Genomic DNA, 21,069 nt, shown 5'->3' with positions numbered 1-21,069 from the left:
AGAAAAAACTCAACTGTCTGATCTTCAATCCTACATACCTCGCGGTCTATTGCGTATCTGGGAGATTTTGTTATGAATTTACCAGGAAATCCCCAACTACAAAATGAAAATTTAGACAGCAATAAACCTATAATAAAATGCAAACAATAACAAATCAAATCACGTAATTGTATTCTAAAAAAAAGTTGCACGAGAACATCTCAACATTACATCTTACGAATTCATTCACTTTCACTAAAACACTGAATTGCATCAAAACTAGACGTGATAGGAAAAAAATAGCATTTTCGGAATCAGGGCAGCGATTTCCATAAGAATTACATATTTTCAATTTTACCGCAAAATCATGTTGGCTAGTGTAATTCGTCGGGCACTAATAGCACACCACACACCCACCTTCACATCGTGCAGAGGTCTCAGCTGTAAAATGTGTGGTTGTCTCTATCCAAGATACTACTGTTCTGTGAATTGACATATCCACTCAAATGAAACCAGGCTTTGTCGCTCATAAAAAGAAAGTTTGGATCCACAATACCGTCGTGGACACTATTCATTAGCCAATTGCAAAATCGTATTCTTGCATTGAAATCTGTAGGCAGTATGTTATGGACTGAATGAGTCCGATAAGATCGTACATGCAACAATTTTGTTGCATTACGTGGTGAAGAAAGTGAAATACCACTTTCCTGAGCTACTCTCCGAAGCGACGTATGTGGACTGACCTGGAGTCTTGCCTGTATATCTTCTAACCTCTCCCGTGTGAAAGCTGTTCTCCTTCACTTCTTTTTCTTATTGCTTACGGAACCAGTACTACGTCACAAGTAAACGAGCTGATGCGCGTAATGTTTTGACGGAACTATCGCACCGGGAAATTGTCTACAGAATTTTCTAAGGCACCTTTTAACTGGTTTCTTCTTCCTGTGCAAATAACACTCAACCAAAAATATTCTTTGCTCTACAGTGTATTTAACCATCGTGATAACCTCACAACACGCCCTGAAAGTCCAATCGTTTCTAGTGAACTGCGGGACAGAGTGCTGATCAGCTGCACGCTGGCAGTGAACACTTATCTCGCCAGTATTGAGAGAAGCCATATGGCGCTCGCTCGGGACTTCCCACGGCTTGCGAGGAGAAGTCTGAACACTTAAATTATTCTCCCTGTACTAACACACTGGTTCATCAAAGTATTCCAGCTATTCGATCCCTACTCTGACACACTGACTGGAATGATCAGTGTGCTCACTTAACAGAATAATGGCAGAAGCTCACTTATGACCTAGTCTAAACTTACAATTTTGGCCTATTCCAAATCACAGCACCACAACTCACTAAGGAACTCAAAATCAACCTTGAAAAGAGCTGTTTCTTAAGAAACGGCTCTTCCTCTTTACTTTTATTAAATTCTACATCCATTTTATTCCAAATCAGCAGCAGAGAGGGGGTTTCTCCTCTGATTTGGAGGAAAAATTTGCCTCCAAGCCAGATAGTTTCCCCCTGCCAGTGTAATGAATTGAGATTTTCCGACTCATCAGGTATTTCTATTAAACAGATGAGTAAGAGGGCATAGTTTTTGCCCTGGGACTCTACACTATTCCTCCCCACCCCATCGAAATTAAAGTGTGTTTACGACTCACGGCTGTCTGCGGCCTGGTCATTCCAGCTCTGGAATTTTGGACTGTTAGATCAGCAGCATAGTAAGTTACTGTTCGTTAAAAGTGAGAAAATGTGATTTTTCATTTGATCGAGTATTTCATATGATAGCATTGCTTTTAATCGTGACATTCCTACTGGCATCATTGAAATGACCTTTGTTTATTTCAGTTGGGAAAACCATTAAGACAGTCTTTCTGAGGATGTAAAAAGGCAGGTGGAGAGTGAATGTCTGCCATTATAATGACTGATGGTAGGCAATGAAAATTCCCTAACCCAATCTTCACATAAGAAAAGACATTTGGTGACTCCCCCGTCGCATTTCTAGGGTAACGTTAAGAGCTATGCAAATTAATACAATCTTACGTGTAAAGCACCTAACCTAAAATTCTGTAACGAAGCACGGGTACATCACCTAGTATGGAAATAAGCTTTGTCCATCACAATTAGAAGAGAATGATCAACAATACCACCAAGGACAAAATGCAGCATTCACTGACAGAAATTGACATAGGCAGCTGGATCCATTTGTGTTTACTGACTGAAAGAGTAAATTGTAGCATTTTTAGCACCTATAATGCTGATCTTTGTGAAATGGTTCTTTCATACAATGTTTATTTCAGTTGGGAAAACCATTAAGACAGTCTTTCTGAGGATGTAAAAAGGCAGGTGGAGAGTGAATGTCTGCCATTATAATGACTGACGGTAGGCAATGAAAATTCCCTAACCCAATCTTCACATAAATTCAGCAACAAATGTAGGAAAGCAACATTAATAAGATGTGCTCAACAAGAACTCCACTCAAACCTAACCTTCACTCTGTATGCGTAACGCAAGCAGGCTCGCTGCATGGTATGACCATGCACTCTATCACAGTCACTCCCAGTACAAAATAAAGATTACAAAAACACTATAAAAACTGCAATGCCTGACCACTCCTGTGTTCCAATGTGCCGATGTAAACGCCAACTGTAGCCTACTGATACTACCAGTTCCGTAAGTGGGAGATAATTGCACTAAAGATTCACAAACTGAATAAACCTCTGCATCCCAAAACTGGAGCCCCATCAATTTCAGTCTTTCTAAAACCAAATAATGCATTAATTCCAAGTTAGAAATATTTACTTGTCTTATGAGCTCAAACAAGGTCTTGAAGCTCAACAGCTGAAGGGAAATCTCATTCAGACCAACTAGTAGTAGCCACTGTTACTGCAGGGAAAAATACACACCGCACACTGCAAGCTTTATAACATAATGAAGTAGAAATTATGCAAATCTTATGTCTAATTCCTTTCAGAGGAGAGATTTGTTCATTGTGATGTCCAGGAAGCCCCAGCCTACCCAGAGAAGTACATTCAATTTCATAACCTAATAAGGAGCAGCACACAGCATTCTCCAGTGCTTAAGTAGTTACTAGCACTGCTATTGACCAACATAAAATGGGATGTCATTCCCAGCAATGATGAGAATTACACTGTTACCAACCTACGCAGAATAAAAGTACAAGTAAATAAAACCTGCAAAGGAGCATACTGTTTGCAAGGGAAGAAAAAAGTTATTTAGTAGCTGTAAGGTATTTTTGGACATCTACACCAATCTCTTATGAGAACAGTGGATCCATTGGGGCCACACCCCCTTCACGAGTATGTTTTTTTCTATGGCTGCAGCGCATACTGTCTGCACAGCAAGAAAAATGTCATTTTGTGCTTATCTTAGTTCCTAAGTAGACAGTTGACCACCCTGTGCTCCACCCGATCAAGTCGTCCGGAAAAAGGAAATAAATAACGTTCATTCCACGCGCAGATGTTTGAAATACAAGTAGTGACCCATGGCACTAATTTGGAGGTGTGCAGGATAGTTTTAATAAAAATGGATATATTTTATACATCACATCAATTCGTGCTTCTTTCCACTTTTACACATCACTTCTTGAATTCTGCTTTCAAGTCAGCATTAACAGATGGCAACTCCATTTTCTATCAAAAAAAAATGTTTAGGTTTGAAAATCTAAAATACTCTAAATAACATGCAAGACAATTGACAAGTAGCAAGTGCATACTAGCTATTACACACACATGCAGCTTAACACAAGTTTTGCATAACATCCCTATTAACTTGCATGTATCCTTCCTAAAGTCAAACATTACAATGCAAAGTCTTAAGTTGGACATCAGACACATACCATCCACACTATACCTACAGGCATTTTGATATCACAGCAGGTAAAGCAGTCACTGTTCTGGCAGTAATTAACACCAATGTAATGATCTGCAAGGTTTCTATCACACCTAAATGAAAAGCCTACCCTAACATAAGTAGTTTCTTTTCACTTAAAGTGATTTACAGTCAGTTAATATCTATGCCTCCTACACATGCCATGAAAAGTAATAATCATGAAGATGATATACTCTTGTCATAATAAGGAGAAATATTCCCATCACCCTAAGTACAGTATGCATGTCATGAAAGATGCCTATAGATTGCTATCTTGTAACAGATATAAAGATCTCTTCACTTCAAACAATATAAACCAATGAAATCTGTGCAAACATATTCTTAATAACAACATTCCAATATTATTCTTAGTAGCCACTTCCTACATACAAGTTTTATTCCTCTGCAAAACAAACTTATCTGGCAAAGAAAATCAAGCATGTTAAAAAAAAAACTCTTACCAACCAAAAGAATTTTCCAGGGTAACACCTCCCTACCTGAAAGGCATGATTAGGGAAAAAAAAGGCATAGAAAAATTATGTGAAATGAAACCCAGGCACAACTATAGAGTCCATCCTACAATGTTAGTAACATGACGCAATACTATGTGGTGCACGCAAAGAGACAGTCCTTTGTTTAATATTTAGGTTTCCACTAGTAGCACTGAGGTAAATAGAAGTGAGTAGAATAGCACTGCTGCCAACTGCTGATTGTTGGTTTGATATCGCTACATTTTTTTCTTGCCGTGCAGACAGTATGCACCGTAGCAACAGAAAAGAGCCTCTCAAAGGGAGTGTGGCCCCAACGGGGCCACTGTTCACATAACAGATTGGCCTGGCTAATAAATGACCTTTCTTCTTGCCGTAAGCCCCGAAATTAAAAGAGGAATTGAGAAAGTGTAAGGTTACCATCTAACACCAAGACACTTTCAAACTTCGCAGGCCTCTTTAGTCTTTTTTTTCTTTTGCAGTGGTTGGTAACACCAGCCAATGCCTATGATCCTTGGCAGAAGCAATGGATAATGGTGCCTGGAACACTAATTTAGGCTATAAAAGTAAATATACTTCTAGGGACGGATGGGTTGAATCCTGGCAGGCGCTATGAACATATCTCTCCTCCAGAATCATTTCTAGGTAAAACTGGCAGCATTGAAACCAACATTATGTTAAAATCCTTGTGGGATGGACTCCATATTTCTACTGAAACCAAAAGTAGCAAAGGCAAGATTCTTCCTTAATGCTTGCCAGGGAGTCAACCAATCTGCCCCGAAAAGAAGTCCTTCATCAAAGGAATAAAATCATTACTACATAAATGTGTAAAATGCAACCATTTTCAGTGTTGCCATTGGCTGGTTGAAATAAAAACAAGTTTCCTATCATCTCTGATAGTGTTTGCATCATGTCTGGCTACAGGGCTGCCACATTCCAAGAAAATTAAATCGCAAAGTGTGAATTTGCCATAGCAAGTGAACATTTAGAGATAATGCACCAACCCTGTCATGCCTTCTGAAGTGTGACTGTTTAAGCCACACCATGCTGGATTTCTATCCTGTCTAATCTTCCGTGTAGGAAAGTTTTACGATTTTCTAGATTATGAAATGGAAAATTCTAAATTCCCATGGAGGGAATTAAATATTTTTCACCAATAGAGCATGTCAAAAATGTCAAAAACATCAGATGTAAGGCTTTTCAGGCGATTGCTCTATTAACCAGCATTTTGTCTTAGGTCTGACACTAGACTCATCAGAGTGGGATGTGTCAGACCCTACCCACTGACACTGGAGTGTATGCAGGTGAACTTATCAGAAGCCCTTATAAGACGCACAGTCTGATAACTGCATACGAGAGATAAAACAAATGTTTGACATTTTTGACATGCTCTATTGGTGAAAAATATCTAATTCCCTCCATGGGAATTTAGAATTTTCCATTCGGAATTGCTACGCGGGCAATAATTCCATTGTGGAGTTTTATCTCCCATATGCAGTTATCAGACTGTGCCTCTTATAAGGGCTTCTGATAAGTTCACCTGCAGACACCCCAGCGTCAGTGGGTAGGATCTGACGCATCCCACTCTGATGAGTCTAGTGTCAGACCTAAGACAAAACGCTGGTTAATACAGCAAATGCCTGAAAAGCCTTACATCTGATATGTTTTTGACATTTCTACATTATGACGGTTTTGCAGCAACTCAAACCAGAGGGAAAAGACATTTCATTTCAAAAGTGCTACATGCATTGGCCAGGGTTTGAATCATAACCACTTTGGTGGGAAGCCACAGATGATGCCACTCAGCTATCACATACCTTGGTTTTGATAGTAAAACTTTACTAACAGGGATCCAAATAAATGTTAGGAATCCAACATGGCACAGTTCACACGACATCACAGCACACTACACAAGGCTGTCAACTTAGGTCTGCTTAGTGCCAAGACCATCGGTCAGGATTGGTTAGCTCCGGCTAGTGACAAGACCATTGGACTGGGGCCATATCCCACAGGCCTCTAGTATCCCCTGTGACAGCAGCGCATTCTAAGTTTGACAGTGGACAAAACTTGAATTAATGAATAATGATTTACTATCCTTCACTATGATGTGACCTACTATTTTAGGGAAAAAACATAACTTCACTCCTTCCATATTTAATATATTTATGTCAAGGATACAATACTCATATTCGGACATGCCATGACTATTTTCATACAGTGTGGCAGCCCTGTGGACAGACATGATGCAAGCTATTGGAGACAATAGGAAACTGCTTTTAATCACATACCGGCCAATACAGCCAATAGGTTCAGAGAAAATTGATTGATGCTTGTTTAAAGGGGCCTAACATCGAGGTCATCGGCCCCTAATGGTACAAAATGAGATGAAATAAAATGACAAAAGTCCAAATCCTCCACTGACCAGAATTCAAAGCGTGATGACGAAGAATGAATGGATGGATATGAATTTAAAACGATCAGTGGAACTGACTCACAGTGCCTCACATGCACTGAAGCTGGCACAAAACACTAGTGTTACTGACCAAGGGACTGCTGCTATAGCATGATGCTGAATAGATTATGTTTGTAGTCGAAACGGGTCCAAAATCCAGGTCATCGGACTCTCAAAATGGTACTTATCGCTAGGAAAGTAGAACCATGCTATTTGTCATGTTGCGGTACTAATCAAAAGTAGCGTAGACTCTTGGTATTCCACACATTATGGTACTATTCACAGGTAGTGTAATGCGTACATGTAACACAGACCTATGGCGTTTTGCACATTGCGGCGCTATTTACAGGCAACGCAAACCTATGGCGTTCCTCACAGAAGTGGACTAACCACAGAGACTCGCACTATACCGTGGTATTCCTCCCATAGTGGGAACTAAGCACAGGCAAGGCAGAACCATGGTGTCTAATCCCATGGTCTCGCTCATACATGGGTACGAATCACAGGTACTGTAAGACCCTCATCCTGAATCACACACTGTCACTACTAATCACAAACCAATTGCATACCTAATATAGTGGTACTACGCGCAAGTAAATGCGACCCATGGTGCTCCCTGCATGATGGTACTAATTACAAGTCATCTCATCGTTCCAATTTGATCATCCCTTGGTCGCCCCTTTTAGTCGCCTCGTACGACAGACAGGGGATACCGTGGGTGTATTCTTCGCCTGCGTCCCCCACCTACAGGGGGTCACAGAAAATTGGCTGCATTTCACTGATTTACATAGTTTCCGTTTTCAATTTTCCCATATAAGTATGAATGGTTCCTATTATCAGTGTCAAAGAAAATCAGACTTCAGTGGTATGGGCATGTAATGAGAATGAACAGGGAAAGACCTGCCAGAAAATATTTCGACCTTAATCTCGTAGGAAGAAGATTACAGGGAAGACCAAGAAAACATTGGATAGACTGTAAGATCAGATGTGGAGGAGAGAGGATACAAATGGATGTACTGGATCAGAAGCTGTATAAAGACAGGAGATGGCGAGCGCTTGTACACCACACACGGGAAACTGGAGTTGAGAAATGATGATTATGATGAAGTATGAATGCTTCAAGTGGCGGATTTGTGGGTCCCTGACAAGCATAATGGAAGGATCTCTCCCCTCAGCAACTACAGGTATTGCTAAAAGCTTTTCTCATACCTGGGGACATGACTGCCTCAATATCTGGAAGAGAGCTGGAAGCCAGCAGTCAATCACACCTTGCACCCTGCTGAGTTAATGAGTTCTAAGTGATCCTTGTTTGGTTTGGAGAGGTTGCCAAACCACTTTCTTTCACACTCTATTCAGTCTTTACCCTTCCTTCGTGCAGAGCGCTATAGACTATTTGGCAACTAACTACAGAACACATAGTAAATCCTATAAGCCGCTAATAGACACGGGCGTCCCGCTGGAGAGGAGTGGTGCGAGGCGAAGTCGTCATGTTTTGTCCCCGTGTATATTAAACACACATCCCCATTGGTAAAGTGATACCTTGATAGTTAAAAAAAAAAGACTACTTGATCAACATTACATTTTAATAGCTTCAAAAAAAGGATAAGAGCATGGCAGATGATACAGCAGTATTGGGGGAGAAGAGTGAGCAGCAGGAGCAAAGGGTGATTTACGTTTGAAGTTTAGAAATTGAAGAATGAAAATATGTAGGGAGAAGTGTAAAACTGTAGTGATAAGAGGGAACGTGGATGAAAGACGTGTTGTAGAAGTTCAAGGAGCACAAGTGGAGGTAGTCAAGGATTTTAAATACCTAAGAAGTATAGTAACAAGACAGGACTATAACTCCTGAAATTTCCAACAGAATACAAGTAGCAGAAAGTTTTACCAGAGCACAAGAAAAATGCTGTGTTATGACCAGGTAAGAAGACCTACTTTGTGCCCATTCTCACATATGGAGCAGAATCATGAATTACACCATGTAGGGAGGAAAGCAAACTTCAGGTAATGGAAATGAAGTTCCTAAGAAGTGCAATAGGAAAGAAAGATTGCATCAGAAATGAGATATATGGCTAGAAATCTTATGTAGAATACCCCTGTACAGGATGTGTTCACTGTGACAGCCAGAGGCCCACCTGCCATCACCCGGAATTAATTTTCTTTTATTTAATTTAGCACAACCTCATTCAATGCTCAAGCATGCTGTACCATTTCCTTTGGCTGAGATACAATCGGATATGACATCATATCCACCAGTTAAATGCATTCTGTTACCAAACCATTCAGAATAAAAACGCAACTAAATGATATCTGTAATGAAACAATCTACAATACAGAACAAATTATCTGCTTGTCATTATCTGCACTTAACGAACGGTTATGTCAGCACCAGCTTTTCACCAGTGTCCACAGTATCCAAGATGCTGCTATTGGCGTACAGAATGCTAGAGCTCTAACAGCTGCTTCGCAGCCCTAACCTGGGGGCTTCCCTTGCTTCAGCTCAGTCCTAATGGTTTTGTCACTAACCAGACCTAACCAATCCAGACCAATGGTTTTGTCGCAAGCCAAACCCAACCTATCCAGACTAATGGCTTTGTCACTAGCCGGCATGATAAATTAATTCAGCTTTTCACCATTGTCCAACATAGAATGCACTGCTATCGCCGTATGGAATTCTACAGGCCTAACAGCCCCTTTGCGGCCCCCTCCTGCAGGCTTACGCCCCCAGACCCCCTTTGCTTGATCGCAGTCCCAACCAATCCACTAGTTCGTAAGTTCAAAACTAGCACCACCACACCTAACAATGAACCACTAGTTCTTAAGGTCAAAAACTGGCAGCTTTGTGCACTGCACGATCACGTCCACCGCAAGAAGTCCGCGAGAAAGAAGTAAATGACAGTGCAATCTCGCCTGGATGTCTGCGCTGAAAAACTGCTGTAGTAACTGAACTTTTGCCCTAGTTGCATTTCACAGACTGACTCAGTTTTAATTTTCTATAACAGTTCCATAATTTTTGCATGATTTTCTCCTTCCTACACATGCACCCGTACTAGGTCAAGTGCTATCTGAAAATAAGCATTTCCAAAGAATAAAGTGACATCAGCACAGAAGAGACTTAAGTAGGATGAATGCCATGTAGATAATACCAAACTGGAAAAATGTGGATCATTTCAAGTACTTAAGATGCATATTCTTTGAGGATGGTTAGTATACTAAGCAAAATTTTATCAAGATGCATCATAGCTAAGGCAGTGAGCTCGCAGCTAGAATCAACAGTGTGAGAAAGAAGAGATTTCTCGGACGAAACCATCTTTTCATGAGCCTGTTTTCAGACTGAATTGTTGTACAGGAGGGAAAGCTGGGTGATCTCAGAATATCTTAACCATAGTAGTAACAGACATGAAAGTAGCAAGAATGATTGCTGGTACAACCAGGTGGGAACAATAGCAGTACAGTAATCAGAATGGAGATAAGACTGTTAGGATTAGACTCACTGGATGAAGCTATATGTATAAACTGGCTTTGGTGGTGGGATCATGTGAAGTGAATGGAGGAAGAGAATAATGGACCTGACCATGGACGGTACGAGAAGTAGACCGAGACCAAAACTACTGTTTTTATTGATTTAACAATAAGAGGTGTGAAATTAAATGAGGCCACAAAGCTAGTTGCAAATAGAGTATTGTGAAGGAACTGATTTCCAGAGGCTTGCAGAATGAACGCCGAAAGGCATGACAGTCTATAATGACGATGTACGTATGAATGAAATTCAGATAAGTACAGAAAGAAACCTAAGTGTCTCTGCTTAAATGTTAGAACTTAGAAACAGCTTATTTCCCATTTTATAGCCAATTCAGGTGTACCTCAGGGCTCAAATCTAGGACCCTTACTGTTTCTAATTTATGTTAATCATATTGTAGATGTGTCTTAAGTCTGAAGTATTACTCTTTGCCAATGATCTGAAGGTATTTTCTTCAATTAAATCCACTGATGACTAAGAATTTACAAAATTATCTAAATGTTATATCACTGTGGAGTAAAGAAAATAAGTTACCATTCAATGTAAATAAATGTGTTAAAATGTCTTTTACAAGATGTCGCCAGCATATCGGGTATACTTATAACATCAACGGTTCCGTCCTGAAAGAAGTCAAACAAAAGATAGATTTAGGTATTCAGTTCAATATAGATTTGAAATTTGAAAGTCATATTGAATATATAGTTAACAAAGCCTATAAGAATTTGGGTTTCATATTTCAAAATTTGTTAAATTTTCAATGTACAATGTTATTTATTTTATACAACTCATTAGTAAGACCGAAACTAGAATATCGTTCTATTATCTGGAGTTCTTCAGACACTAAATACATCAAATTGATACAGTACAAAAGCAATTCTTAAAGTATGTGTACTGGAAACATACACATGAGTACCCGACATTTCTGTCCTACTCCACAATGTTATCACAATTTGGTGTTAAAACTTTGGAACAAAGACATAAAAGGTCCATGTTATTTTTGTATAAAATATTGAATAGGAAAATGAATGATGAAGAGTTACTTGCAAGTATACCATTTTACATTCCTCAGAAGTCTGGCAGGTTCAAGAATTTCTTTTACTGTAAGAAATGCCACACAGAAGCCCGTAAGAATTCTCCTCTTAATAAAATTCTGAAACTTCATAATAAATTAAATGCATATAATTTGGATATCTTTTTCATGAATCAAATGAACTTTGAATTGGCATGTGATACTTTCCTATAATACACATACTGTTGAATATTACCTCAGTTTTCTGTACATGTCCTATTTCATTCTTATATTTGTTCTTTTATTTCTCTTCTATTTGAATCCACTGGTTTCAAATGACCTATAAATTAAACACTATTTCTCCTTTTAGAATATTATTTTGCACATGTGTCATGTTTTAAGACTAAGACTGTATAATTTAACAGTATAACTGATTGTTACCTTGTGTTATGCAGCACTGTAAAATAATTCTTAATGTCGTAACTGTATATTTTTATTGTATTACCAACTTTGTATTGTTTGGGTAGTTCATTATATTCTTTGTATTGTCTTTTTTCAGTTAATGTTTAGTAGTGTAACTTAATTGTACTGTACTGTATATTGTGAACATTGTAATTGGGCGAAAAGCCTGTTATATTCATCATTGAATAATGACACCATAATGGGTAATGCTTAGAAGCAGTGAATCAAATTATCCCAGTTTCCACAGATCTAACTGCTAAATTTTTCAACTACCTTGACCACTGGAAAAAAACATGCAAAATACTGATGAAGCATTCCATAAAAACCACATCAAAAGAATTATTCATTAATCTGGTCCAAAATATGTCTAATCTCTTTTTAATCTCCCAATATGAAAGGCAACTCTTCATTTGCATACAGAAATATCTTAGAAGCAATGCCCAGCCTATTTCAATGCTGCTGCTCCTCAATCAATCTCTACTGATCTGCATTTAGGGCAGTCATCCACATGGCAGATTCCCTATTTGTTGTTTTCCTAGCATTTTATGAAATGACTGCAAAGAAACTGTAAATGTATTGAACACCTCCCTTGGTAAGTTATTCCAATCCCTAACTCCCCTTCCAATAAACAAATATTCGCCCAAACTTGTCCTCTTGAATTCCAGCTTTATCATCATATGATCTTACCTACTTTTAAAGACATCTCTCAAACATATTAGACTACTGATGTCATTCCACGCCATCTCTTCACCGACAGCTCGGAACATACCACTTACATGTTATAAACCTCATTCATCCGTATTGAAAATTTTTATAGTTAAAAAAAATGAAGGTATTTATTAAACCACCTCTTCAATACTTTACATCCACTTACAAGTGGTTACATAAACATAACACTTATTCGGGAAATGTTTCGTCCCTAATTTAGGGCATCTTCAGCCTAAAATACAATCTTCAAAAGTACACACATTAAAAGAGAAGCTAAAAGATTAGCCTGGTAGCCTAATTACTTAAACTTGGTACATATGTGTATAATACATTGATACATTAATAAAACACATTAATGGAGCACTGTCAATGATCATACAAAAACTATCTTCTATGATAATCAACTGATGCTTCAGTTTCAACATTACTTATATCTACCTTTTGAATGTTTTACTACCTTCACGTTTTGTTGTTTTTTTCCTAGTTGCTTTACATCGCACCGACACAGATAGGTCTTATTGGCGACGATGGGACAGGAAAGGGATACGAGTGGGAAGAAAGCGGCCGTGGCCTTAAGGTACAGCCCCAGCATTTGCCTGGTGTGAAAATGGGAAACCACGGAAAACCGTTTTCAGGGCTGCCGAACCTTCACATTTATGACTAACAACGGCCTTGAAAATGTGTGCACGACATACTTTTTTGTGCTTGTGTTACCGCCTTTATTTTGTTGGCAATATATGCAATCTCACATTAGGTGAAACCACAAACAATTTTAGTTGAACCATTTTAATTACAACTACGTAACTTTATTGGAGGAAGTTTTAGTCTCAGACAAGATAGTTTTAGTATGATCATTGACAGTGCTTCATTAACATTTTCTATTAATGTATCAACGTATTATACACATTATATGTACCAAGTTTTAGTAATTAGACTACAAGTCTAATCTTTTAGCTTCTCTTAATGTTATGTGTACTTTTGAAGATTATATTTTAGGCTGAAGATACCCTAAATTAGGGGCGAAACATGTCCCGAATAAGTGTTATGTTCATGTAACCACTTATAAGTGGTTGTAAAGTATTGAACAGGTGGTGTAATAAATACCTTCCTTGTTTTTGAACATACCACTCAGTTGAGCAGCTCGTCTTTTTTCTCCGAAGTATTCCCAGCCCAAATATTGCAACATTTTTGTAGCGCTACTCTTTTGTCACAAATCACCCAGAACAAATCGAGCTGCTTTTCTTTGGATTTGTTCCAGTTCTTGAATCAAGTAATCCTGGTGAGGGTCCCATACACTGGAACCATACTCTAGTTGGGATCTTACCAGAGACTTATATGCCCTCTCCTTTACATCCTAACTACAACCTCTAAATACCCTCATAACCATGTGCAGAGATCTGTACCCTTTATTAACAATCATATTTATGTGATCACCCCAATGAAGACCTTTCCTTATATTAACACCTAAGTACTTACAATGATCCCCAAAAGGAACCTTTTTTCTAGTGGCTTCACACGCACCGACACAGACAGACCTTATGACGAAGATGGGATAGGAACAGCCTACGAGTTGGAAGGAAGCGGCCATGGCCTTAATTAAGGTACAGCCCCAGCATTTCCCTGGTGTGAAAATGGGAAACCACGGAAAACCATCTTCAGGGCTGTCGACAGTGGGATCTAAACCCACTATCTCCCAGATGCAAGCTCACAGCCGCGCGCCCCTAACCGCACGGCCAACTTGCCCAGTAAAAGGAACTTGCACCCCATCAATGCAGTAATTAAAACAGAGGACTTTTCCTATTTGTGCAACTCACAACCTGACTTAACCCTGTTCATGATCATACCATTGCCTACTGACCATCTCGCAACATTATCGAGGTCATTTTGCAATTGCTCACAATCTTGTAAATTATTTATTACTCTGTATAGAATAACATCTGCAAACAACCTTATCTCTGATTCCACTTCTTTATACACATTGATATATATAAGAAAACAAAAGTCCAATAATACAACCTTGAGTAATTCCCCTCTTTATTACAGGGTCAGATAAAGCTTTGCCTACTCTAATTCTGAGTTCTATTTTCTAGAAATATAGCCAAACATTCAGTCACTTCTTTCTAGTCCAATTGCACTCATTTTTGCCAGTAGTCTCCCATGACCTACCCTATCAAATGCCTTAGACAGGTCAATCGCAATACAGTCCATTTGACCTCCTGAATCCAGGATATCTGCTATATCTTGCCGGAATCCTACAAGTTGAGCTTCAGTGGAATAACCTTTCCTAAACACAAACTGCATTCTGTCAAACCAGTTATTAATTTTGCAAACATGTCTAATATAATCAGAAAGAATGCTTTCCCAAAGCTTACATGCAATGCAAGTCAAACTGACTGGCCTGTAATTTTCAGCTTTATGTCTATCACCCTTTCCTTTATACACAGGGGCTACTATAGCAACTTTCCATTCATTTGGTATAGCTCCTTCATGCTAACAATAATCAAGTATTTCAGATATGGTACTACAGTATATCCCAACCCATGGTCTTTAGTGTATCCCCAGAAATCTTATCAATTCCAGCCGCTTTTCCAGTTTTCAAATTTTGTATCTTACTGTAAATGTCATTGTTATCATAGGTAAATTTTAATACTTCTTTTGTATTAGTCACCTCCCCTATCTGGACGTTATGCTTGTAACCAACAATCTTTACATACTGCTGACTGAATACTTCTACCCTTTGAAGATCACACACGCACACACACACACACACACACACACACACACACACACACTCTCCCCTTGTTCATTAATGATTCCTGGAATATCCTTCTTGGAACCTGTTTCTCCCTTAGTACCTATACATACTCCTCCATTCTTCACTAAAATTTGTATGACACCCAATTATGCTTGCCATCGTGTTATCCTTAGATGACTTCTTTGCTAGAGTCAATTTCCTAGAAAGTTCCTTCAATTTCTCCTTACTTCCACAGCCATATCTGTTTATTTCCAACCCGCACCTCCTTCTTAATCTCTTTACTTCTGTTATAATATAGTGGATCTTTACCATTCCTTACCACGTTTAAAGGTACAAACCTATTTTCACACTCCTCAACAATTGCTTTAAATCCATCGCAGAGTCCGTTTACATTTTTATTTACCGTTTTCCACCGATCATAGTTACTTTTTAAAAACTCTCTCATGCCTGTTTTATCAGCCACATGGTATTCCCCAATAGTCCTAATTTTAATATCTTCCTTTCTTTCACATTCATTTTTAATTACGACAAAGACAGCTCCTGATCACTAATACCATCTATTACCTCGTTTTTCTATAGAGCTCGTCTAGTTTTACCAGCACCACATCCAGGATATTTTTCCCTCTAGCTGGTTCCATGACTTTCTGAACCAGCTGCCCTTCCCATATTAACTTATTTGCCATGCTTCTTGTCGTTCACATTACCTTCCCAATTGACATTTGGTAAATTGAGATCACCTGCTACTAACACATTCCCTTCCATATCGTTCCCAAAATACCTGATTATATTATCAAATAATTCTGAATCAGCGTCGGCGCTACCCTTTCCCGGTCTGTACACCCCAAAGACATCAAGTTGCCTGTTATCTTTAGACATCAGCCTTACGCCTAGAACTTCATGTCTGCCATCTTTAACTCTTTCGTAGCTTCCAAATTCTTCGTTCAACATAAATACTCCCCCTCCTACCATTCCATTGATTTCCAGTTCCCTGTACCCTTAACACTGCTCCCTAGGCCACCCCATCTCCCTGAATGTACCTGCCTATAACCCTTCTAAACAAGTTTCCTAACTTATATGTACCACTGCGGTTTAAGTGAAGGCCATCTGGGCGCAGATCCCTGTCTCCTACCCACCCATTAGGATCTACAAATCTCACTCCCAGTTTCCCACATACCCACTCCATAGTCTCATTTAAATCCCCAATGACCTTCCAGTCAGTATCCCTCCTACAGAGTATTCCACTGATAACAATCTCCGCTTCTTTAAACTTTATCCGTGCTGCATTTACCAGATCCCACACGTCCCCAACTATGTTGGTACCTATACCTGCTTGCCTTACGTTGTTAGTACCAACGTGAAACACTACCACCTTCTCCTTTCCCTCTTCTACTTTCCTCAACATCTGCCTCAACCTAATTCCTGGATAACACTCTACCCTGGTTCCCTTTCCTCCACACACTTTCCTCACATGTCTAACCACAGAATCCCCCATAACCAGAGCCTCAACCCTACCCACCTCATTTGATCCCCTCCCTTGTCACTCCAATCTTCTCTCACTGTTACAGAAGCTACTTCCTCCTCCCTTTTCTCCCTCCCATGACCCTGTTCCAGCTGCCTCTTCCTATCCACTACTCCAAATTTCCCCTTCCTCCTACTTCCATATTTCTCAGCAACAGTTCCCTGTTCATCTTCCCCTGGTTCTACCTGCAGTGACTTGTACCAATTTTTCCTAGACATCTGTCCTGAATTCTGATCCTGAATAAAGCCCTTAGCCTGCAATCTGCTTCCCCACAAAACATTAGTCCACCTGTCTTCTTCAATACCCCCTTTCCTTCCCATCGCTCTTTTACACCTACTGTATCCTGTACATTTTTTGAAGGAGGCCTGCTTTCCTTCCTGTCCTTTGAGAGAATCCTAATTTTCTCCCTCAAACTCTCCAACTCCTCCCTCATACTCCTTAATGCCTGGCCACACCAACAGTTCCTTCACTTGCACTCCTTAGCCATTCTTTATGGAATAATGAGGAAAAAAAGGAAAAAGCTTATTCTGTGCAAAATAAATATTAAGGGAAAGAAATACTGTCTATAAAAATGAAAGGAAAAAATTATTGTCTAGGATAGTTCACAAAGATCAGACAACAAGGTAATTAATATAAGCTACTACACTACAATACTACTTAGTAATATGAAAATTTTTTCTACAACACCCTAACAGAAAAAAACTTGCTGTTAATTACTGAAAACCGAAAGTAATACACAAAAATGAGGCCTACACATTTCTAAACTGCAGTTAAGTCTACCGTAATTACTACAACATAATTCTAGTAAGAGTTAAAACAGGTACTACAGATACTATACTGCACAAATATTTCACAGTAATAGAATAAACACACTAATTTCTAATAAGATACCGGTACTATAATTTTTAAACTACATTCAGACTACCTTCAAATACTACAAAATACTACAATAATTTTAAACTACGTTCAGACGTATCCTAATTACAATAGGTTATTACTAAGCACAAACAGAAACGGAAATTACAATTAAAGTTTGAAATTCACAAGACTAGTCAAAATAGTAGAATAAGCACTCTAATTTCTAATAAGTTATTACAATACACTACAATAGGTTATAAACTACATTCAGACGTATCCTAATTACAATAGGTTATTACTAAGCACAAATAGAAGTTAAAATTGCAATTAGGCCTAAAGTTCGAAATTTGCAAGAACTACTCAAGGATTACCAACAAAGTTACGCACGTAGACGGAAGATTATTATTAGTACTACTTTATCCTACTTTGCTCTAATAGAAATGAAACTTTGCATTTGGTTAAATATTGCTGAAGTAGGCCTATCGAAGGGTTACCGTACACAAAGAAAAATACTAATATAACTAATATACTGTACCTTCACAACATTTCTCAAATGAAATGTGGTTATGTGATTATTACAGCTGGTGGATTACTATTATTTTCCCTACTCCACGGGACAGATAATAAAAGCGTCATTAATTGCTGAAAAATACGAGGTTGTCTACAATAATTTCTCAATTTTTTTTTGTTAAAACTACTCCTACGACTCCAGGGACTTGAAATGTAATTATTGGGATATAGGAACTTTTATTATTATTAGCTAACCGCTCAAATACTGAAAGATCGAGGGTGCGAAATATAAATACGGATACATGAACTACCTAGTACTCAGAACTACAAATGATCGGAACACAAGATCAGCTGATTTTTATTTATATCTACTTGACTATACTACACCCTCCTCCACACTCCCCAAAGAAAAACTCTCCAAGAGCTACCCATTAGGTTACCTGCAATTAAATTACTCTTTCCATTAAAAGTCTACGAGGTAAATATTCAAGTTACCGTACCATAAACTCGTTAAAAGTAACTTCCGAACTCAACTAATATCACCGCTTTCATTTAACGTGTAACATGGTATATGAGAACACTGGAATTCGAGTACTTACCGAATGCCATTGTAATAGATTTATTTATAAAATCATAACGAATGCAGAAATAGAGAAAAGCAATAATTATACCTACTTCAGTGTCACTAACAAAAAAAAAAAAAAAACTGGAAATATGATAGTGATTTGAAAGGTGACACCGGTGAGCTACATGTAAATCGTGCGGAAAATTACCTTCGCAATCAGATTTCTTCAGACACCAACCATCATTGTGAATTAACGCCAACACGACGAGAAACAGGTATGATTTTACTGCAAATGCCATGATCAACAGCCGACGTGCTGTAAAAAGAAATAAATCAGTTACAGGTAGTACAGTGTGACCCTCGAAAAATCTAGACGTTTCAACTAAGTAATGGCCGGCTGTATCTCAAATAAAAACTGCCCTCTCAGACTCACAGTATTCTGAACTTCAACCACAACCTGTTACACGATCTTTCAATAATTTCAGTAATGAAAGCAAAACCACACCATACACCAGTCAAACTCAGCTGACAACGTTGTCGTAAATGTCGTCAAAAATGCATAACACAGATGGCGAATTCTGATTGGTTCACGTGTTCCATAGATGGTCAAAAATAAACCAGCATTTCACCCTGATCTCAAATAGAGCAACGAGACAATAGGCCATGGAATAAAATATCAAAAAGCTCTACCGCTAGCAATATGTTTAACGGCAAATATAACCACTACAATTAACAATTACAGTTCGTGTAAAAATTAATGCTTCGTTCACACGCGGGTTTAATTTTCTAGCTCAAGTGCATATATATATGCTTCTGCCAGCCAGTAGTCTTACAGTTAAAAAATTACAAATCTAAAACAGGTTTCATTCATTCATTTATTTCAATTACTTCCAACGAGCCTGCCGGCCATACATAGGAATTGTACAGGACATTACATACTGGAGGGCACTTACATATCGAAGTAAAGTTTGTGTATATAAGATTATTAGTAAATTGTTGAGCATATAAACACATACAATATATAAACTACGTACATCATCAATATGAGGATTACAGAGAATTATTTCTGATTTTATTTACATTTACATAACATAAAAGTTGTAGAGGTACATGAATAGTTTACAGAGTATTTACATTTACATAACATAGAAGTTCCAGATGTACAATAATACATAACAGATTATTACATTTACATAACATAAAAGTTGCAGAGGTACAAGAATAGATTACAGAATATTTTCATTTACACAACATAAGAGTTGCAGAGGTACAAGAATAGGTTACAGAGTATTTACATAACGTAAAAGTTGCAGTGGTACAAGAATAAATCCGGACAGGTTGCAAGACTGTATTCCAATTTGAAATCCCACATTAATATTATTAAATAAATAAATTCACTATATTATTCAGTACAGTATTTTCATAGAAAAGAATAACGACAGATACTTCTATTTTCAATCCACAGTGAAAATGAAAACCTACAACCCGTTTTCCAGTCCATGGCCGGGTCAGAGATGGAATGAATGAAACCCCAATCTTGCGGCTAGGGTAGGAATTGTGCCGGCTGCCGAGGCCTGTCATACTCCCCAGGAGCAATGATTAATGACTTATAGATGAAATGAAATGATAATGGAGAGTATTGCTGGAATGAAAAATGACAGGGAAAACCGCAGTACCCGGAGAAAAACCTGTCCCGTCTCCGCTTTGTCCAGCACAAGTCTCACATGGAGTGACCGGGATTTGAACCACGGAACACAGCGGTGAGAGGCCCACGCACTGCCGTCTGAGCCACGGAGGCTTCTTTCAATCTACAGTATCCACATTCAATATTTTCCAAGGACAATATATGTATATTTGTTAACTAGTAAAAAAAACGCATCTGTAATTCATAAATGGTTGGAAGTAATGACACGGTACGGTACATTTCAAAATATTCCTCACCTGAAGAGTAAGCTTCACCAATAAAGAATATGGCCAAACTTGTTTTGAATTACTCATATTTTGTGCTAGCTTTAATATATATAATACCTTGTTAAATATATATATAATACCCAGTGGCGGATTTAGTGGGTGGTCTGTAGGACTGCAGCCCCCCCCCCCCGGTTCTGCACACGTAATTTTAAACGAAGCAACATTACATATTCAATAGGGAAATATTTCCAATCCGTTCTGCGAGTTCCTTTAACACTTGATTTTCAACTCCGGAATAACGCAATAACTGAATGCTTCTCTTCACTTGATAATATATGATTCCAATTCCTTCTCTTGGTACTGCCAGGACATAGCTCTGTTATCAGGCCAGGACGAATAGAAGTACATAGTGTGACGACTTCTGCTGTTTGATATGTTCCTACACTACGCG

At 38.5% G+C, this 21,069-nt stretch overlaps 1 protein-coding gene across 1 annotated transcript in view; it reads right to left on the bottom strand.

The window, feature by feature from the left end:
• Positions 1–19,292, bottom strand: part of LOC136864099 (mesencephalic astrocyte-derived neurotrophic factor homolog) — an 83,581-nt gene extending 64,289 nt beyond the window's left edge. The window contains exons 1-2 of the mRNA XM_067140671.2: positions 19,141–19,292; positions 18,916–19,023 (exon numbers count right to left, since the gene is read on the bottom strand). Coding sequence (XP_066996772.2) covers positions 18,916–19,006 — 91 coding nt within the window. The 5' untranslated portion in view covers positions 19,007–19,023; positions 19,141–19,292. The remainder of the gene's footprint in view (positions 1–18,915; positions 19,024–19,140) is intronic.
• Between the last annotated feature and the right edge of the window lie 1,777 nt (positions 19,293–21,069).

Source organism: Anabrus simplex, chromosome 2 (genome assembly GCF_040414725.1).
Source record: "Anabrus simplex isolate iqAnaSimp1 chromosome 2, ASM4041472v1, whole genome shotgun sequence".
NCBI lineage: Eukaryota > Metazoa > Arthropoda > Insecta > Orthoptera > Tettigoniidae > Anabrus > Anabrus simplex.
The sequence above is the reverse complement of the archived record's forward strand: the minus strand, read 5'-3'. Positions and strand labels throughout refer to the sequence as shown.